The following is a 21,510-nucleotide window of genomic DNA, read 5'->3' as shown; positions in this document are numbered from 1 at the left end:
GTCATCTATTGGATAGAACACAGGGCCCCCAATGGAGGAGCTAGAGAAAGTACCCAAGGAGCTGAAGGGGTCTGCAACCCTATAGGTGGAACAACAATATGAACTAACCAGTACCCCCAGAGCTNTTGTCTCTAGCTGCATATGTAGCAGAAGATGGCCTAGTCGGCCANCANTGGGAAGAGAGGCCCTTTGTTCTTGAAAACTTTATATGCCAGTACAGGGGAACACCAGGGCCAAGAAGTGGGAGTGGGTGGGTAGGGGAGCAGGGAGGGGGGAGGGTATAGGGGACTTTTGGGATAGTATTTGAAATGTAAATTAAGAAAATATCTAATAAAAAATTGAAAAGAAAAAAGAAGAGTTGGAAACTTGTTCAGAGGTAAGAGAAATGGCTCAGTGGTTAAAACCACTGGCTACTCTTCCAGAGGACAGAGTTTTTGTTCCCAGCCCCAACATAGTGGCTCACAACCATCTGTAGCTCCAGTTCCAGGGATCCAACACCCTCTTCTGGCCTCTGTGGGCAGCAGACATGCATGCAAACAAAACACTCATACATGTAAAAATCTTTTCTAATTTTAAAAGGAAAAAAATTTGTGCAGCATTGCTTAGTGGGTCAGTAGCAGAGCTCAACAAAGGAGATGTAAGGGTCTTCTTATGATTTATTTATATTTTTTTATTCATGTGTGTTTGGGTGCCTACCAGGGGAGATAGGTGATTCTGGAGTCACAGGCTGTTGTGAGCCACCTGACATGGGTGCTGGGAAGTGAGGTCAGGTCCTCTGGAAGAGCAGCAAGAACTGTTAACTGCTGGGCAGGCTCCCACCTCTAAGAAGCTTTTAATATTATTATCTTTTGACAGGTCAGAGGAGGAGCAGTGGGAACCAAGCAAACAAAAAAATATCCTGCAGAGCTATTCAGCTATCTGGAGGAGTCATGTTTTTCTTTAAAAAGAAAAAAAAAAGAGGAAAAGGAAAGAAAAGAAAACACACACACACATTTTAATGGAAACCTTTTATCTTGTGTTTTTTCTACCCTTGCAGGATGTGGGTGAAAAGTTACTTCCAAGTTCCCCAGAGTATAGTCCAAGCCTCTCCAGTCTTAGATTTGTTTTTTTCCCCTTGCCTCTGAGTGTGTGTGTGTGTGTGTGTGTGTGTGTGTGTGTGTGTGTGTTCTCAGTAATATTGAAAGGCTTCTCCTACAGTCTGCTAGTTCCACATGCCTCTAGGCCAAATGTAAATGCCATTGCATAGGATGTGTGTGTGTGTGTGTGTGTGTGTGTGTGTGTGTGTGTGTGTGTGTTTCCTGGGCCCAGTCCTGAGAGAAGATGGTCAAACATGACTTTTCATCAAAAGTGATATCCTGGAGATATGCCTGTTTATTTTCTATTTTTTAAGGTGTGTTGTTCTGACAAGCATAGAAGCCAATGTCAAGGAATCAAATTTCATTTGAATTTGTGTAAGACTAAGTTGTGGACCTTGCTCTCCTCTACGCAAATGCTTTCATCCCTATGTATGAGAACATGTAAAAGCTGAGCCTGATTCCAATCCCTGCTCTGCCAAGTCCTCTGTGACCCTAGCCAGTAGCTGGCTCTGGGGGTCGAGCTGTGGGCAATGCGGGGTTCCGTGGCTGTGGTTCCTAGTGTTTCCTGGGGACTGCTTTGTAAATCTGATGGAGGCTGTCTTAGTTAGGGTCTCTCCTGATGCAAAGCAGGCCTCTCCCAAAGCAGCCTTAGCAATGGGTCTAATTTGGCTTACCTCTTCCGGGTCACAGTGCCATAGTCTATTAAGGGGAGCAAAGAAGGCAAGAACTGAAACGGAGGCCGTGGAGGAGCACTGCATACTAGCTTGTTCCCCATCGCTTGTTCGGCCCGCTTTCTTATACCACCCAAAACCAGCTGCCCAGGGGTGGCACCCACCTACAGTGAGCCAGGCTCTCCAACATCAAGAATATGCTTGCTTACAGGCAAAGCTTCCCTGATATCTAGGTTTGTATCATATGATAATTTGGCATTATGTTTAATGTTTACCCTTTAGCTTAACTTAGTAGTAACTTTTTATTTAATTTAGACAGGAGTGTGTTGGGGTTTTTTGTTTGGTTGTTTGGTTGGTTGGTTAGTTGGTTGTTTTTAACTTATTTTTATATTTTGGGCCAGGCTCTTTGTAGTAACTTTTTATTTAATTTAGACAGGAGTGTGTTGGGGGTTTTTGTTTGGTTGGTTGGTTAGTTGGTTGTTTTTAACTTATTTTTATATTTTGGGCCAGGCTCTTTGCACCTTTCCTTTTCTGTATCTTCTCCGCTTCTCAGAACTGAACTTCAGTATGGCTGATGGGTATCCACAGGGTCACTCCGAGGCCAATGCTGGTACCTAACAACTAGGGGTCTCTTCTGTTAAAACCCTGCTGTCTATATGAGGCTTCAGAAAGAAGCCCGTCACGGAGCATTATTATGGCGGCACTTCAGCAGGAGAGAGGTGAACTGGGCTCATACTGGGACAGGTCCTCATTGCTGATCACGGGGTGAGTGGCCTCCATGTTTGATCCATTGCCAAGCAGTCCGAGAGATGCATGATGATTGCGGTATTGTGAGGATCGGAGTAGGTGATGTCACAGCTTGATACTGAAGGATGCGACGAATTCTTGGGTAGGCAAAGCAGTAGAAACCGTATTACTAAGGAAAACCTATATACTGGATATGAAATAGCATGACATATTTCAGTGACTATATAGTTGTTTGTCATCGTAGCAGCTAATAATTAGGAAAGGCATGTGAGGTAAGAGAGAAATGCATCCAGATATTTGTCAAAACACTTTTTCCAGCGTTATGAGAACCCTATTGAGGACTTAAAAATAACAAACCCACAAGACCTCTGAAACTCTTACACTCTGTTGATGGAGGCATAAATTAGGCTCTAAGACACTATGTAAATCAGTTTGGAGGGTCCTCAAAAACTAAAATTTGAACTACCATATAATCCAGCTGTGCAACTCATGACTATATTACCCAAAGAACCCTACATCAGCATACCACCGAGAGCCTTGCACATCCAAGTCTACCACAGCACAGCTCAGAGTAGCCAAGATTTGCAACCAGCCTAGGTGTCCATGGACAGACAAATGGATAAAGAAAATGTGATCTGTATACACAGTGTTGTTTCCTATTCAGCCCTAAAGAAGAATTACATTCGGTCATCTGCAGGAAGATGGATGAAATTGCAAATCTTCCCGTTAAGCAAAATGAGTCTGATTAAAAAACGACATTGCATATTCCTCTTATGTGTGCCATCTAGAATATATACATGCATGCATGATGTGGAAGTAGAGGGGGCGCTTCTTTGGGGTTCAGAAACGGGTCGGCCAAAAGAAGAGGGAGAGGAAGGAGAGGATGATGAAGGTGATGAGCATGGTCGTATTTGATACAATTAGATGAAAATGCCGTTATTAAATCTATCACTGTGGATGGTGAACTAAAACTGAACAAATACAAAAAATAAAGAACCCACAGCAGTTTGCCCCCACCCCCAGCTTCTCTGTGGTCTTCTGAACAGGCACCAGAAGTCTGCTGTGTGCTTGATGTATTCCCCAGCTTTCCATCCTCCCTCCATCTTTCATATACATTTTGCTGTAAGGTCTCAGACCAGGGAATTCCATTTAGTCTGAGTGCTGTTGGGAGATTCCTATGTGACTTGTTGAGCTGGCTGGGGCTATGCTGTCCCCTGTTTCCTGTGAATTGCTTCCCTGCTTCCAACCCAAAACGTCTCTGTCTGGACTGTCTTTTGGAGTGGGCTACATGACCTCAGCATACAAGCAAGCACTTTGGTTAAAAGCCCCATCTCTCTTTCTGGATTACTCACTGATCCGTGAACCCCTGTGTGTCAGCCTTCCCTTTGAGATGGCCAGTCCCTCACCAGTTTCATCCCATGGTGTGTACACCACTCGAAACTCTTCTCAAAAACTAATCTTGTATACTTCAAACCTGCTGAGTCTGGTTCCCATACAGGATCCTAAGAGCCTTTTCCAAATGTAATTGTCTAGGTTCTGGGACCTCCCCTGGCCCCCATGTTACTACCTGCGAATGAGGAAAGGTGGACATGTAAATAACTGGTCCCCTTTCTCGAAGCACTCCCTTCCCCTCAGACTCCATCACCATGATAACTATCCACTTCTATAAGTGAAACTATCTCAAGGAAAGATCAGTGAAGACTGCCCGTACATCACAGGTCACCTGCTGTCACAAACAGAGAGTAGGAATCCAAACTCTCTTCGGGCTTCGGCGTAATAGAAAAACCCAAGTTGAGCATCCCTGTGAAAACTGCTTTTCCATGCATTGTGCTATCGTCCCCAAGTCTGTACTCTGCTTGGCTTTCCCAGTCCAGACAGCGTGACCATCAGGTAGCTAGTTGGCCAAAGCAGCGCCCTGATTCTTAATTGTCTTTTCTTCCGTCCTCTCCCACGCTCTGCACACAGCAGTAAATCACCATGTCTCCTCCAGTCTGCCTCCTGATTACCACATGAATCCACCTTATTGGATCTGCCTTCGTAGAAACTCTGGGTATTCATCTGCAATTTCAATAGCCTCTTCGCTCATTTTCAGTGTGCCGTTAACTTTCAACCCGTGGCGCCTAGCGTACCCCTTATTCTCTTGGCTTATTCTGCCAGACCATATTTTCCTGTCTTCTTCTCTCCCCCTCTCTTACTCATCTCAGGACTACTGGGACACCCCTTCCTCTGAGATCACCGTGCTGCGCTTCCTGCTCCTCCCAACCTCACCTCCTTCATGAGATATTTAATACCTTGTTATTTTCTCATGAAGAGATCCTTAAGCCTGAGGATCAAGCCTCTGCCTTTGTCTCTACATGCTTGCGCTCAGTGGGTAATTAGCAAATAGCTCTTGGAAACTGTGTCTGAACAAAAGAATAATAAGTAGAATATCTGAGGATAAAGAGAGGCGGGCATGGGTGCCGCAGAGAAATCTGTCTTCTATGTATGCACTTCTGTGTTTCCAGTTACTTCCAGTCCTTCTGGAGGGAACATCCCGTTTTGCTGAAATGCGTGCCAGAAACGGCATTGAGAATTTAATAAGGCAGATGATTTCCACTTTGAGTCACTTGGGATTAGAACTGCACTGGCTATCCTCATACTGAGTCATTAGTTTAGCAGAAGTGTATTTATATTTCAGTGACTTTTTCCCTTGGAAGCCTGGTTGTAGCGATCATCAGACCTTGATTTGACGTTGACCATGGCCTCCCTTAGGTATGTGTCCTTCTCCCCCTGGGGTTTTAAATTAAAAGGTTTGTAAGCCTCTTAATTGTAACAAAGAAACCCTCCAGTAAACAATCTTTTTTTTTTTCTCCTTTCCTCGGGCAGATGGCTATCTGCTTCAAAATTAAAATGGAAGTGAAGTAGACTGGTGTGATCAACAAACAGATTCATATCAGAATTTTACATCCAAATGACAGATTGCCCCCTCTGGGTTCTATTTGGCACAATGAAGAGTTAAGCTAGTTTATTTAAAGGATGCGTTGGGGGCTGGGAGGTGGGGGAGAGGTGGAATGGATGTTACTTAAGAGACTGTGGAGCTGTTTACATTCCTGGGTGAAAAGGCTTGCTTATAATGCAAGACTTAGGTGTGCCTGCTACTGAGCATTTGATGTTAGGGTCAAAAGGGAAGGAAGAAGATTTGCTGGCTGGGAAATCTGCAGGGTGACAAGGGAGACTCAGTCTCCTCTTCGTGCATCTGTCAGTGGAAGTACTGTAGGAAGTCGAAGTGGGATGGGGGAGAGGAAGAGGGGAGAGGGTGGCACCTTGGGTGAAACTCCTGCTGTGCAAGTGTGAAGACCTGAGTTCGAATCCCCACAAGCCCAGCTGTAAGTGCCTCTGAGGCCAATGTTTCTTCCTCAGCCCTCTCTGCAGCCACCTCACCTCACCCCAGCATCACGCTGCTGCTGCCCCCAGAACATAGCACAAACTGACCGTGGCAAAATTTGTCATCAAATCTTTACGTATGAATTTTGGAAGAGCAGTTCTAAATTGTTTTGCACTTGTTTTTAATTTACCGTGATTATTCCCTGCCCCCTCTGGTGTAATTTATCTATGAGCAATCTAGAGTCCCATGTCATTTAATAAATTTGACAAATTATTGCATCTTGCAGTATTTTGGGAGCACGCTAGGGAAAAGTGAAATGATGACAAAGACAATTACTGGGAACTCATGTTTATAACCTAAATATTTCTTACTCCTTCGAGTGGGAGTCATATCAGAGACAGTCTGGATAATTAATGGCCTAAATGAGTCATTTACATTTATTATCATTCTTTGTTAAGCAGCAAAGTTATTAATTTTTCAGTAGTGTAGAATCGATTTTCTCTTTTCCCACAAATCACTGTTATCATAAATATTAATAGGCCCTGAGACTTTAATGAAACCAGCTTCTACTGGAACATTTTGATGAGTGAAATGAACCGCTCCAGTGTGTGGCAGGCTCCTGATTTACAGACTGGATGCCGTGAGCTTGTGTCTGAGTGGGCTGCAATATGACTTAGTTGGTGTTAGGTTGGTGTTACGGTTGGTGTTTCTATTCCAGCTGTACTTCCTGTCTTTTTGCATTTCATTTAGGTAGTTTGGAGGTGGGTGGCTTTTGTCTGCGTTTTTGTTGATGTTTTCATTTGTTTGGAGTTTAGAGCATCCATTCTTTCTATGTACCACAGGATAGTGTCAAATTGATGATCCTCCTGCCTCAGCCTCTAATGCAGATATTAGGATCATTCATCACCATACCTATTTTTTTTCTCTTCAAAGACGACCTGAAAAAAAGAACAGACAAATGAATTCTTTTTTTCCAGATAGATTTTTGCAAGCACTGTAATTCTATACGCAATTTCCTCCACTATTTTAAATTACATTAGAGTTTGGCTATCTACAGTGTTAGTTGCTCTCGTGCGGTTAAAAAAAAAAAAAAAAACAAGAATAAATCTAACTCAGAGTAGTTGGGCAAATAAACAAAACTAACTCTAAGTAAGAGATAGTCTAAGCTGGGAGGAGTCCCTTGAGTCTGTGGGAAACAGCGTCATCCTATCTTCCACCCTCTGGTCTGAGCTACGGTAAGCTGGAGACACCTGGCCAACCCAAGCCCTTACTGAGAACAACCACAAAAGGAAAAAAAAAAAAAAAAGAGTGTATTTGTAAGGACTCTAAGTGTTTCCACCTATAAAGTTCTTTTTTTTTCTTTTTTACGGAGTCACTTGCAACAGTTGGAGACAGTCATATACAGATCACATACTCCTTCACCTCCTGTCCCCTCAATGGTAGTGTCTTAAATGACTTTCAGTACAATATCACAGCCAGGAGAAAGACCTGAATGTGAACTACTGCTAAGTTTCAGACTTCTTATTCTCTCCAGTTACGTATGTGCATGTGTGTTCTGGGGGTGGGTTCTGTGCAGTTATATAGTTATGAACCTACATAAGCAGGGTCACAAGGATTCATGTAGCCACTCCCACCAGGATGAAGGACAGAAGAGCTCCTTCTCTGCGGTCTCTCCCGCCACCCTCTCCTAGCCTCAGCCTCTTCCCTCCTTCACATCCGTTCCCCATCTCATACCACCGTGCATGCTTTTTCACGTCCATAACTTGGCATTTCAAGAATATTCTGTACAGAGATGAGCATGTTGATATATTGGTAGTCGCAGTGCTGGAGGGATGGGGAGGAAGAGGCAGAAGGAATTAGGAGTTCAAAGCCAGCCTGGGCTATAGAAAATAAAAACTACAACAACAACAACAAAAAAAAAAAAACGCTCTAACAGGATGAAGCTTTCCAGGGTGGTTTTCACTTATGATGCCCTTGAGCTCATGCAGACTCTGCATCAATAGTTTGCTCTTTTTTTACTGCTGAGTGGTATTTTGTGATGTGATATACGAGTTTAATACTAACCTGCTAAAGAATATGGGGCAAGGAGGGGTTAGTTTTTGAATGGTTCAAGTAAGCTAAAATGTGAAAATTTTTGTCCCAATTTTTACCTGGTGCAATTTTGCATTCCTCTGGGACAAATGATCGACTGCTATTACCACATTCTATGAAAAAGACTTGTTTACATTTATAAAAAGCTGGTGCACCTTTTCCTGCCTTGCTGCCTGTTCTCCCTTCCGATAAACTGGGTCTGTGTTAGCCTCGTCTCCATCAGGTATGTTGATGGCACTGCCTTGTTTGCTTTTGGTCATTCTGTCAGTGTATGTTTAAGTCTCCTGTTGAAACATCACCTGAGTATGTACTCCACCAAAGCCAAGGCTGAGACCAGCAGAGACACAGTGTGAGAGTATTAGAAAAAGACCCGAAAGGGGAATTGAGAAAACATACAGCTCATAGTAGCCGATAATAGGCCTGTGGTTGTTGATGCAATGAAGTGTAAGGTCTTGGGATTTCAGATGTGTTTCTAATAACAAGCATTTCCATGAGACTAAATTCTCAGAGTCTTGCTTGATCCAAAACCATTCAGTAGTCTCATTCAATAGTAGTATGTCTCCATTGCACAGGAATTATTGATCTGATTTTAAAGTCTGCTGCTAGGCACTTCTGTGAGAACAGAGACCAAGTGGCTTTAGTTTTCCATCCATGGCATGCTGGCTGCTCCTTCAGTGTCACCTTTTGAGTGAAGCCCTGGATGTTACAGCGGCAATTGTTTTTTACCTACCTGGGTCTTACCTAGTCATTAAAATAATACAAGCAGATTTTAGTGACAGACAACTCATGATGTGTGTTGAAAGGGAACCAAAGCCAATCTACCATGTCACCTTTACACATTGTATCATACTAAATTGTACTGCTCATTAGACCAGGATGTGCAAAGGCCTAGTAAGCCGCAACTGTGAGCTCTTCTCATTCTCCCCAGTCGTGATGAGATGATAGCTCATTGTCTCATTAAAGACTAGCTACATGTTACAATTGTACATGTCCCAGTTTTTGCCAGTTGATCCAGTTGATGAAGGTTCGTTCCAGTGCGTGTGGCTGACTGGCAAGAGTCTCCTGCTGATAGTAACAGAGGGGACAGATGGTCAGTGTGGGATGGTGACAGAGAAACTATAATGTGTGTGTGTGTGTGTGTGTGTGTTTCTGTGTTGCTCATTCCCAACTTTCTACCAAACAAAAGATACTTCAGTTAGTGTAAACCACACACATAATTCTTAGTATTTTGCAAAACCAGCTTATCTAACTTTTGGTAGAAAAAAGACTCTATATTAGATATAATTTATAGATACCAAAGTAGTTAACACTTTAAAGACATAATATCTACTATGAATTCATCAAAAATACATACAGTACATGATTCTTGGACATTAAAGACACTGTTCCTAGGCTCAGCTCATACACTGCCTTAGTTAAAGCTGCTTGTGAATTTACTTAGAATCAAGCAGTGCTCAGTCTTAGAGGTAGGTTTTTCTCTGTCCCTATAATGACACTAAGAAATACATGGCACAGGCTAGCTCTTGACAGATGGGGACTACACAAATTAAGCTTCCTGGGTCTGCTGAACTTAAAATGCTGCCTCCATGCCTCATACCCATGTTCCTCTGAGCAGAAACCCATGGCCCTCCATCATCTCCCTTAGCCTGTAGGTACAATGGGAACAGACACTAAAATTAAAACTTTATATTATAATCTAACTAGTTATCAAAGGGTAGAGGGCCACAGTGCCTGGTCCTCAGACTCTGGTGATAAGCTATGGGGGTAGGGTCTTGAGAAAACTGGGAGCAGCTTTGCCAAGTGAAGAGTTTGGAACAAGACCATTGAATTTTCACAGCCTGCCTCCAAGAGGGAGGAGTGGGTGGGGTGGAGTAATGGTAAGTGATGGATTACAAGAAAAATAAATAGTGCAAACATTTAGTTTTTAAAGCTTAATGAAAAGCATAATAAAAACTGGTTGACACATTGCCAACTCTTGCAGCATTTGTGACCAGGATATCTTACAAGCATTTAAACGAGACTTCTCTCTGAGATGTGACACAGTTACAGGGAACAGTTGGGAGCTAGTTCTGTGACAGTGAGTCCTGTGTAAGCAGCTGTTGAAAATGCTCATTAGCTACAGAAACTGAAGGGTTGCCCTAGTTCTAATTTTTATAACCCTCCCTTTCATTCAAATGCAAACTTTAAAAAAAATCTACAGAAAAAGTAGAAAAAGGAAACTGGGGGCTGGGGGAGGAGAAACCTGCCCCAGACCTGAGAAATTACTTCCTCATCCTATTGAAGAACTGAAGTGTGGCCATCATTATCATCATCATCATATGTGTAGCTGCTTGTGACTTTAAATAGCATGTCACAGAGAAATTTAAATGAGACTGAGACACGAGGATTTTAAGTTCAAAGTCAGCCTTGACCACATAGACTATGTTTTAGAACAAACGTATTCACACAGAGAAGGATAGATGATAGATAGATAGATACATACATACATACATACATACATACATACATACATAGATACATAGTAGATAGATAGATAGATTCATAGATACATACATAGATAGATACATACATAGATACATAGATGCATAGATATATAGATAGATACATAGATGCATAGATATATAGATAGATACATAGATGCATAGATATATAGATAGATACATAGATAGGCAGATTATTAGATAGAGATACATACATACTTACATATACATTGCTGATAGACATACATGCATGCATGTAAAAATCTTGGGTGATGGATCATTGCTTCTAAAGCATAGAACATAATTCTATTACTTCAAGCTTTTTAAGAGAAAAGAAAAACAAGAAGTTGCCTTTGTACAATGAGTCCTGCATGGTCCAGCGTTCTGAATCCCTGCATGATGCAGTACAGAAAGCGCTCGTTCTAGAACTAGGTTAAGGGTTTAATATTTAATCCATTTTGATTTGCTAGCTAAAATTATAAGTCTGTATTTTCTCTTTATTACATTAACAAAGAACACTCTGAGCTTTATTGAGGAAATTAAGTTAAATAAAACAAGACAGCATTCAGCTCTAACTGGACTTGCACGTACACCTACTCTCTAGTGCTTTTCTCAGAGGGGCTGACTTGGCAAGGAATAGTGGGCCGCTGGATCCGGTTTATCCTCAAATCAGTCAATTCCATGGATGACTATTTACATAAAGCCTCCAGGATACCGTTTTGAATTTACTTGTCTTATTGGATTACTACGGATATTTTGTACTAGTTATTGAATCCTTATTTGGTGACCAACTAGAAAATTACTCAGAGGCCTCATTGAATCTCCCCATCTGCTCCACATTTTGCTGTTTGTTAGTTTGCTCTTCGGACAGAGAATGCACAGTTGAGAGGAACACAGAGCATGAGCCAGCCTCCTGCTCGGCCCACTGTGGTTTCTGTCCCCTGGTCTGATCCATGTCTTCATAGGTCTCTTCGCTAGCCATCAGTGGCTGAGCAGTGGCAAGCTAGGTAGTGTGTAGCCAAATATCAAAATGCATGCCATTTAAGGCACTCCAGGAAGTACATGAAACTTTATTTTTGAAAAGGTATAGCATACATAAAAGTGTGTAGAATGCTACAATGTGTGTATATATGTCTCATACATATATGTGTAGATATGTATGTTCTGCAAGCATGGGCGTGTGTGTGTGTGCGCGCCTGTACCTGCACTCGCAAGTGTGTATAGTCCTAGCTGTCCTGGAACTCACTCTATAAACCAGGCTAGCCCCAAACTCACAGAGATCTGCCTACCTGCCTCCAAAATGCTGGGATTAAAGGTGTGCTTTACCACCACCATGTGTCAAAATCAATCTTGCTTGTTTGCTCGTGCTCTCTCTCTCTCTCACTTTCTCTCTCTCTCTCTTTCTCCTCCCTCCCTTCCTCTCTCCCTCTTCTTTCTTCTTTCTTTCTCTCTCTCTTTCTCTCTTTCTTTCTTTCTTTCTTTCCTTCTTTCTTTCTTTCTTTCTTTTTCTTTTTTTTTCTTCTTATACAATTTAAAGCACATCCCAGCCATCATATCCTTTTTTGTTTGTTTGTTTGTTTGAGACAGGGTTTCTCTGTGTAGCCCTGGCTGTCCTAGAACTCACTTTGTAGACCAGGCTGGCCTCCAACTCAGAAATCCACCTGCCTCTGCCTCCCAAGTGCTGGGATTAAAGGCGTGCGCCACCACCGCCAGGCTATACCCTTTTATTGATACATATTTCAATATGATTCTCCGAATGTTAAAGAAGACACCCTTTTTAAATTAAAGAAAACAAGGCCATGAATTTGAGAGGGTCCAAGAGGGGGAGACATGGGACAGGACTGGGAAAGGAGAGGGAAGAGGGGACATGCTATAATTATATTTTAATTTCAAAAAAAACCAACTTGATGCCATATCATACATTTAAAATTATATTAAATTTTTAGTATTACATTAAAATAATAAGTCAAACATCAAATAGGCAGAATCCAAATCTCTAATTATTTCTGAATTTAATTTAATGTATTACACAATTCAGCCTCCATTTTAGAGCCGGTACCAAATGTTCATGAGTGATGAAGGAGTCCACCCTTAACCAAGCCTATGACAGGCTTCCCAAGGAACAATGGGATGGGCTTCCCAACCTGAAACCCAGCCTCGTTTACAGCAAAACAGCCTCCCTTTTATCTGCCATTTAGTTGTGTGCACACTAAACAGTAAATGGCAGTGTTTTCAAATATCATCTTCATTTTCCCTTGGAACAGCGTAAACAAAATGCTCATGATGTAAGTAGCTTTGAAAACACTGGGAACTTTTATCTTTGTTTTCCTGAAAACACAACACACAACCACAGTAAATGTTTTGAGTACCAGAATTTTTGCACAGGCACGGTAATCACGAGGCCCGAGTGCTAGTACTTACGTAACAGAAGTGTGGTGTTAGAGATGGGATCGCTGCTGAATGTTTTCCTTTATATTGCTTGTAGACATGCCAACATGACCAATCTACATTCCTTCCACAGCAGGAAGCCTGGAGTAGAACAAGCCTTTGGTGAGCCCAGCGCCTTCTTTTGATATGAAAAACTGCAGGTACAACCTGGGCTCGAGCTTTGAGGCACAAAGAGACACATAACACGTTTGAGGCTTCAGAGGGAAAGTTTGTTCCCAACAGTTCATGATATAGTTTTCATAGAATTACTGTACGAGCCGGGCGTGGTGGCGCACGCCTTTAATCCCAGCACTTGGGAGACAGAGGCAGGCACATTTCTGAGTTCGAGGCCAGCCTGGTCTACAAAGTGAGTTCCAGGACAGCCAGGGCTATACAGAGAAACCCTGTCTCAAAAAAAAAAAAAAAAAAATTATCGTACGAGTTACGTTGCAAAAATCCCCTCTGAGTTGAGAAACTAAAACATCTGTAGAAGAAACAGATGTTTCTAAACAGAAAACCACCAGGGCTTCCATCTTCGAAGGAATCTTAAGAGTAACTCAGGCATTTAAATAGCCTGGGAGGTGAATCTAGGCTGGTGTCTAAGAAGGAGACAGGATGGTGACCTTAACAGTAAAGACCTTTGATGTGAAACTGGGGCCTGACCACCAAGTAGTGGCAAGTCTGGAGGGGTAGGGATGTAATGTGACCTATCGCGGCAGTAGGTCACTGAGCCTACCCAAAAGGAAGCTGGAATGGGATGATTAGAAAGAGGGATGTTTTGATAACACCAGCTGCAGGACTGGGCAGCTAATGAAAGGAAAGGCATCCAGGATTTACATTACAGTGATTTCAAGTGAGAGAGGGAAGTGAGGGGAAAGAACTGCTTTGGGACAAAATAGGAGTTTAAAGTTACAAACTGCATTGTTTAGAAGCTTTGAAATACCCAGAGGCTGCTGGGAATAATCTCGGGCTACAGTTGAGGAATAAGAACAAGCCAAAGATAACAACTTAGGAATCTCTTATAGGAAGGTGGTAGCTAAACTTGGCCCGAGTTGCACACACGGAATCTAGTGCTGTGCTCTGAGGGGCTGACTTAGCAACATCGTCCTCATCAGGCAGACCATTTGTTGTTCTGCTGCTCCAACCTCTTTCAAGAACCACGGTCTCTTACCGAGCCTGCTGACATACTCCTCTGTACTTTTAGTATGTGTTCCAGTTATATTTCTGACTTTGAATGGTTCTTGGTAGAGAAGGAAACATCACACTTTGTCAGCAAAAAGCCTTGTCGAATTCCAATCTGATCCCCATTTTTCGTACCTCTGGGAAGGATCTGCTTCCGTTCTCAGTGGCGGAGTATAAAAGTCCTGCCCAAGCTAGACGAAGAGGTGCCTGTGTTTCTATGGTCGCCTGTGTTTGGAATAGTAAATGTACAGAAGCCACCAGTCACAGTGACATCAGACAGACGTCCTGGAGATAAATATGTACCTGCATGATGGAGTGGACTGGGGCTGTAGACATTGCTCACTATCAATGCTCATGCGTGTTCCGCTGCTGGCAGAGAAGTCAGTTCCTTTATTGAAAGGACTGGGAGGATGTGAATGAAAACTGTTTGGTCCTTAATTGGTGCAAATCCCAAAAACGTGATTAAAAACAACAACAAAACCCACAGCTTTTAAAGAAATCCTGCCCCCACCCAACCCACACCACGAGCAGGCCAGAATGCACTTGAAATTTTGTTGGACTTTTAATGAATCTTTGTTTTCAGAATTGGAACTCCGTAGGTGGTCGTTTCTAGTGACATGTGTATTTTCTCAAACTAGTACAAGTTATGGGTCCCAATGAATCATCATAATGAGCATCCAGAGCAGTTAACTGAGTGGTTACTTTATGTGAGAAATTTTCCCGGGCCCTTACTTCTCTGTGTTGCCGTATCTAATTTCCTCAAGCGCATGCGTAACAGGCAATGTTATCGTCACAATTTTATGGATAAGGAGACCCACCTAGGGTCACAGGACTTAGGTTCTTTAGCCCCAACTCCTTAACCAACAAAATCTCTAAGAAGGAAGTTCTAGTTCTGATGAATATGAGCAGAAAACTCAGCATTGTCTGACATTGGGTTGTCTGGGTGGGGACCTGTTCCCAAGCCATAATTTCAGGGTGGTTGAGAATCAGGGTTGAGGCCCTCTATACCCTTTGTTTCTGTGTGAAGGACATCTAGCCTGTGTTAGCATTTCTTTTCAGAGGCTGAGCCCTGGATGCCCTGACACAGAGCAGTCTTGTTTCCCATGGTGTTCGTTGCTCTGTGGAAGGGCCAGGCCACAGTGGCATGCCTCCATGGAGAACTGACTGCCCTGGGCCAGTGATCTGCACTATCACCTGGCTCTCCAACTTCCTCCTCCATCGTGACATCACCCTGCTTCAGTTAGTTAGGGGAGGCAGGTTCAGCATGACTATAAAGTCATACCCAGATCTCTGGAAATATAATGTCTATGTCCCAGGCCTCTCAAATATTATGATTCTACTCTCAACTGTTGTCTGTCTGCACTCTAAAAATATAACTTGGGCATCTCAAAGGATGAAGGGTGAGTCTCTGGCTCTAGCTCAGGGATAGCATGCTTAGGTAATATTCACAAGGCTCTGTTACATCCCTGGTACTTGCTATTCAAAAAATAAATAAACAAAAGGGTGAATTCTCTGGAATAATTGACCCTTGTTTACAATCTGTTATGTGCTCACCATTAATGGCAAAGATGACTGAGACCCAGGAACCGGCATATGTCAAAGACTACACGTGTCCTACTTCATGAAACCTTTCTTACTTAGCCTCCATGATGTTGCATCTATAAGTATTCTCCCTCCCATCCAACCCCCTCCTTCAAATAGCATGACTTTCTGCTCTAAAAATATTCAGGCTGGGGGCTAGAGAGATGGCTCAACAGTTAAGAACACTGGCTACCCTTCCAAAGAACCAGGGTTCAATTCCCAACACCCAAACGGCAGCTCACAACTGCCTGTAACTCAAGTTCCAGAGTATCTGACACCCTCACACAGACCTACATGGAGGCAGAACACCACTGTACATAAAAGGAGATCTAAATTTTTAAAAAGAAAGACACTTAGAAAATGAGTAGCATGCAGAATTCTGGAATTTTAATCTAGCATTGGTTAAGGGCCAGGTTCAGGTCTTCGTGTTTTCATTTCCTGAACAGCTTTGTGTGAAAGTGACAGGTATTCCAACAGTCTGAGGTCTGGAGAACTCACTCACACTAGGAGAGAAGGAGAATGTTCACACAGGAAAAGAACCCACTTTGGGGAAAAGATTGGCAACTCTGAAAGATGGGCTTGGAAAAAGGGCCATCACTAAACTCAGCAAGATTCAGATGTGGAGAATAAAACCAGGCAAATCAAAGTGCTTGGCAGGGCGTAGGCACTTAGGAGACTGGCTTATGGGTTCTCTGTTCTCCTGCTGATTAGGAGTGTGAGTGACAGAGTCTGCCCCGTGGATCTGTCACTGATGGGCTGTCTGTTGACTGAGCTGATTTTTCCATCTTCCATCTCCATGTTTTTCGTCTGCCTAACAGAGACAGCAGCAGTACCCAGCTCATGGGGCCATTGTGAGGGTTGAATCCAAGAGAGGACCATGGCACCCAAAGTGTGAAAAGCATTCAATAAATGCTGTTAGTGAACCATATGTGGAGGTTGCTTCCTTTAACTTTGCATAGACATGTCATGCTCCCACCACCACAGCAGTCCCTGTTGTAGTAGCCCCCAGTAACTAGGAGTGTTTTGGCTTTGCTGTTTTGCCTACGTGCCTCTCAGTGGACAGGGTGTGGCCTGTGTGCTCTCCCAGAGCACATGGACTTATAGGCGGGCTCTTTGAGTTGACTGACCTCCTGGATCTTTTCCTTCTTCAGGTTCTGGAAAGCTTCAAGATCATGGACTACAGCCTTTTGCTGGGTATCCACATCTTGGACCATTCCCTCAAAGACAAAGAAGAGGAGCCCCTCCAAAACGCACCTGATGCAAAGCGGCCGGGGATGCAGAAAGTCCTCTACTCCACAGCCATGGAATCCATCCAGGGTCCAGGCAAGTCTGCAGATGGGATCATTGCAGAGAATCCAGACACGTAAGTGCTGCCACACCCCTATCCTGATTCGGTTACCCCAGTCACGCAGTAGTTAATCCAATCACCTTATGGCACTCTGGGATAGATTCCTGGTTGGAGATAAATGACTAAAACCAGCTTCCTTTGTATTTATTTATTTATTATCGCTAAGGACTAGAGGAGCGGTAATTTCTCAAGTTTATATCAATCTTTCACCCACATGGTTTCTGGTTTTACATAGTTTCTCTTTTTTTCCCCCCTCATTTGTTACACATTCAAAACATCTGCCAGAAGAGGAAAGAAATGGACTCTAGATTTGAATAAGCAAGCAGTTAACTAAGCACCTGGTAGCAATGACGTCGGCACTTCAGAGCTTTTTACCTGTGCAACGGGATTCTGTTGCGCTTACCTCTCACCCTGGCAGATGTTGGCTCTCTCCTCAGACAGATGTGTTAGTAACTGCAGGCTTCATTTGCATAGGCAGAGTGCATATTTGACAGTAGAAACCATTACAGCCGCTAAAGGTTGTTGAAATAGTTGACTCATTACATGTGAACTTGCTGAACAAGGAGACAAACGAGAGTGTTTCCTAAGGCCGTCATCGCCTGCTTTCCAGGATTCTCGGGCAGTGACTAAGCCAGGTGCACATTTGTCTTTCATAAAGGATATCAACACATAGTTTGTCTTTGTTCATATCTTTGCTTGCGATTCCATCTAAATAGTCAACAACCCGTTGAACAAATTCTTCTATATCCATATCATGAAATGCTGCACAACTATTAATCACATTGCCGTTGATGTGAGGAAAGATTCCACCTTAGAAAGTGTAATGTTCAAGCTGTAAAACTGCTAAATCCAATGATCTCTTCAGAATAATACACACATACACACACGCCCTGCAGAAACATAGCTCAAGAATTAATTTTACAAATTTTCTTCTATATATTTTTCTTTGTTGTTGTTGTTTTGAGACAAGATCTCTCTACTATGTAACTCTGACTATCTCGGAACTCACTGTGCAGACCAGACTGGCCTCAAACTCTGTCTCCCCAGTGCTAGGATTAAAGGTGTACACCACCATACCACATCTTTAGACCAAATATGTATATGTGTGTGTGTGTGTGTGTATATATATATATATATATATATATATATATATATATATTAAGTCATGGTTTCATGCAGGCTGACTTTAAACTTTCTACATAGCCAAGAATGAGTACACTGTAGCTGTCTTCAGACACCCCAAAAGAGGTCATCAGATCCAATTACAGATGGTTGTGATCCACCATGTGGTTTCTGGGGATTGAACTCAGGACCTCTGGAAGAACATTCAGTGCCCTTAACCACTGAGCCTTCTCTCCGGCCCTCATATTGCCTTTTTTAAAAAGCAATATTTCATACTGCTCGAAAAATCCTTCTTTGCTCCTAATTCAAAGCGGTTTTGTAATTACCTTCTTTCCACCCGAGTTATCACAGATTTGACAGCTCTGGAGTCATTATCCGTTAAAGTGATGAAAACTTGTGGCAATAAAGGAAGAGGTAGTCTAGAATGCTTAATGTTTTCAGTGTGTAATTAGTAAAGAATTTAGCTCTCTGTACTCATGTTATAAAGTATCCTCCCACTTTGCTCTACCCACAGAATGGGAGGCATTCCAGCTAAAAGCCATAAGGGAGAGAAGCTGCTTCTATTCATGGGCATTATTGACATCCTCCAATCATATAGGTGAGACATCGGGGGACGTGGGCTTTCATTATTTCAAAAAGTAATCAAAACATTTATTTTTCCTTCTGAAAATTTACAGAATGAGGACAGTTTTACATTCTCAGTGGTCTTTTCTCCGTCTGTTTACTTTTTAGGCTAATGAAGAAGTTAGAACATTCCTGGAAAGCCCTTGTTTATGACGGGGTGAGTGACCTATGCTTTGTTAAACTGGAGGCATTTCTAGTCCAGCTGGGGCTGTCATTGGACTCAGAGGAGAGCAGAGAGCTTTGCGTGCTCAGAGTCTGAGGCTGGGATGTTGGTTTGAGTCTGAGAACGAGACCACATAAACTTGAACAGCTGTTGAAATAAGTGACGTCCAGCACAGCAGCCAGGTCGATGTCAGGAAGGCAAAACTGTGGTTGCTTCTCTGTGGAATACAAAGGTTGCCTTTGTGAGGTAGAGGGGCTTTTTCAAAGGCTTTGAGAAGATGGGGGGTCTTTGAAATGAAAACTGGGCTAAAGAAGACTGTTGAGCCCTGACTATGATGGTGAACAGCCCTGGATTTGAACCAGTGTCCTACTTGACTGGCCACATGAGAAAGCAACCAGTTTTCTCATCACTGAGGGTCCAGTGCCTACCTGCTGTGAGTGTGTGTGGGAGATTGCATGTTAATGTGCAGCTCAATGTCTAACACATGACAAGGTCATAGAGGGTGAAAAATACAAACATGGAATGTATTTACAAATGCAGTGAACTTTTTAAAGGATTTATTTTATTCTTTTTAATTATCTGTATATTTGCATATGTGGATGTAAGCGTATGTCACCTGAGTGTCTGTGCCATGGAGGTCAGAGCATCAGATCCCCAGAGCTGGGGTTACAGCACCTACCTGATGTGGGTGCTGGGAACCAGTCTTGGATGCCCTGCAAGAGCAGTGTATGTTCTTAACCACTGAGCCATCTCTTTAGTCCATGTTATAAACATATATATATGTGTGTGTGTGTATACATTAATATATATATGTATATATACACATTAATATATATACATATATATTTTTTCATATATGCTGATTGGCAAGAAAATGTCAGGTGAATAAAAACATCAGCTAGAGATGGCAAACTCCCTCCTCACTCCTCTCTCATACATACACACTCATATCTAGATGTTGAATTTGAACCCTCTGCTGCTGACAGACCTGAGCCTCTCTCAGTTAATAACTGACTATGAATCTTCAGACTCTAACAGTCAAAGACTTGATGGCACATTTCTCTTTAAGATGGGACCAGACACACTGCTTTGAAAGAAGATAAATGATAGATTGTGTTCTCCTTTCTGGAAAGGAATATGCATTTTTCAATCCTGTGGAAAATTGTTAATAACCTTTCAGCATGAAAAGAACTATAGGCTGGTGACTGGCTTCCATCAGAATGTAACATGAAATTATAAGCTCACAGAGTTGTTTCTAAGAATCAGCCACAGGCCCAGTCATATGAAGGATTCCTCTTATGAAAAAAATCAAGGTCGGTTAATTTTAGGTCTCCCAGCTAAGAAAGAGAACCTCACAATTCTTGAATGCAGTACCCTAAGGTCACTTGGTGTTTTCAAAGACACTTTTACACCATTACCAGGTTTATGACTTAGTCTCAAGTTAGCATTGTAAGCACGTCTTCTGATCTTTAGTTTGACCATAAGAAATTATACGTAACAACTTTAAACAATAACCAAGACTTATTTTCATTTGTTTGCAACTTTGTTTCTTATTTAGACTGGGGTTTTTCAGACCAAAGATAACAATAATGGAGGCCCATTATAGTCCAGGGCTGAGTGCGGTCAGACGTGGATTCGCTTTACTTCTAAGTCATAGCACCTGCTGTGAGAAACTCTCCACATGGATGGAAGCTTCCAGTACCATAGGAAGAGCACACGTCACAGCAGAAACCAAAGTCTAGCCGCATCTCCAGCTCCCCAGGGGTCTGCTCAGCCTCCCTAGTGTGACTGGAGAACTACGCCCTTTTAACCACCCATTGCAGAATTACAGGTGTTTCTAACTCGGAGCGCATCGATTCATAGGACAGTGTGTTCATCGATGTTGCAGGTGTTTCCAGTTAGGATTAGAAACATCTAACAGGATGTTTCTAATTAGAATCGATTCATGGGATAGTAAGGTCATAGATAGAAAAGCCCTGAGACACTGGCTCTTCCCAGTGTCACACACAGGCTGCACCCCAGATGCAGGTCTCCTGACTTCTGGCTCAGGACTCCTTGAACCCCACAGCAGACCCTTCACAGTGTCCATATTTGACCTTTAGAAATCTCACTGTTGTGTTCCAGAAACCTACATTCAAAACCAGAGCATCTGCCAGATGAACGTAGAGAACCCGCTCCTTTATCCAGGCTGTTCTCTGGGTTATAATAAAACAACCTGTCAGTCCTAAGGTCTCCTGCCAACCACAAGAGGAACCTGACCCTTTAATTCAGTCCAGCCCTGTGTGGTCAGTAGCTAGCACCGTGGGACCTCAGGCAGTCTTCTTGCCTTGTTACCTAGTGATGAAACTGCACTGATTTAAATGTCACTCTTTCGCTAGGGATGCTCTGTGTGTTTCTGTTCTTTCCAGTGTAACCAGGAACTGCGTACTTCTCATCTGGCCCTTGCAAAGTTGCCAATGTTCCTAGCTAAAAGTACAAGTACAGATACCCCATTTAAATGGTGTATTCACCACAAGTGCCACACTTCATCCAGGATGGCACGTGGATTGCTAGTTGTCTGTTAGAGCACATGAGTTCCTCCCGTGACCTGGTGGTGTTGACAGGACGGGCAATTTTCACTTATGGGTCACAGTC

The 21,510-nt window shown here is 42.7% G+C and overlaps 1 protein-coding gene across 2 annotated transcripts in view; it reads left to right on the top strand.

Moving 5' to 3' along the window:
• Pip5k1b (phosphatidylinositol-4-phosphate 5-kinase type 1 beta) overlaps positions 1–21,510 on the top strand; it is a 240,508-nt gene that overhangs the window by 159,239 nt on the left and 59,759 nt on the right. For both annotated transcript variants that reach the window (XM_029472656.1, XM_021151691.2), the window contains exons 8-10: positions 16,771–16,982; positions 18,604–18,687; positions 18,822–18,870. In XM_029472656.1, coding sequence (XP_029328516.1) covers positions 16,771–16,982; positions 18,604–18,687; positions 18,822–18,870 — 345 coding nt within the window. The remainder of the gene's footprint in view (positions 1–16,770; positions 16,983–18,603; positions 18,688–18,821; positions 18,871–21,510) is intronic.

The sequence above is a fragment of the Mus caroli genome, chromosome 19 (genome assembly GCF_900094665.2).
Source record: "Mus caroli chromosome 19, CAROLI_EIJ_v1.1, whole genome shotgun sequence".
In the NCBI taxonomy this organism is placed as follows: Eukaryota; Metazoa; Chordata; class Mammalia; order Rodentia; family Muridae; genus Mus; species Mus caroli.
Note: the sequence above shows the minus strand (reverse complement) of the source record. Positions and strands in the feature narration are given on the sequence as shown.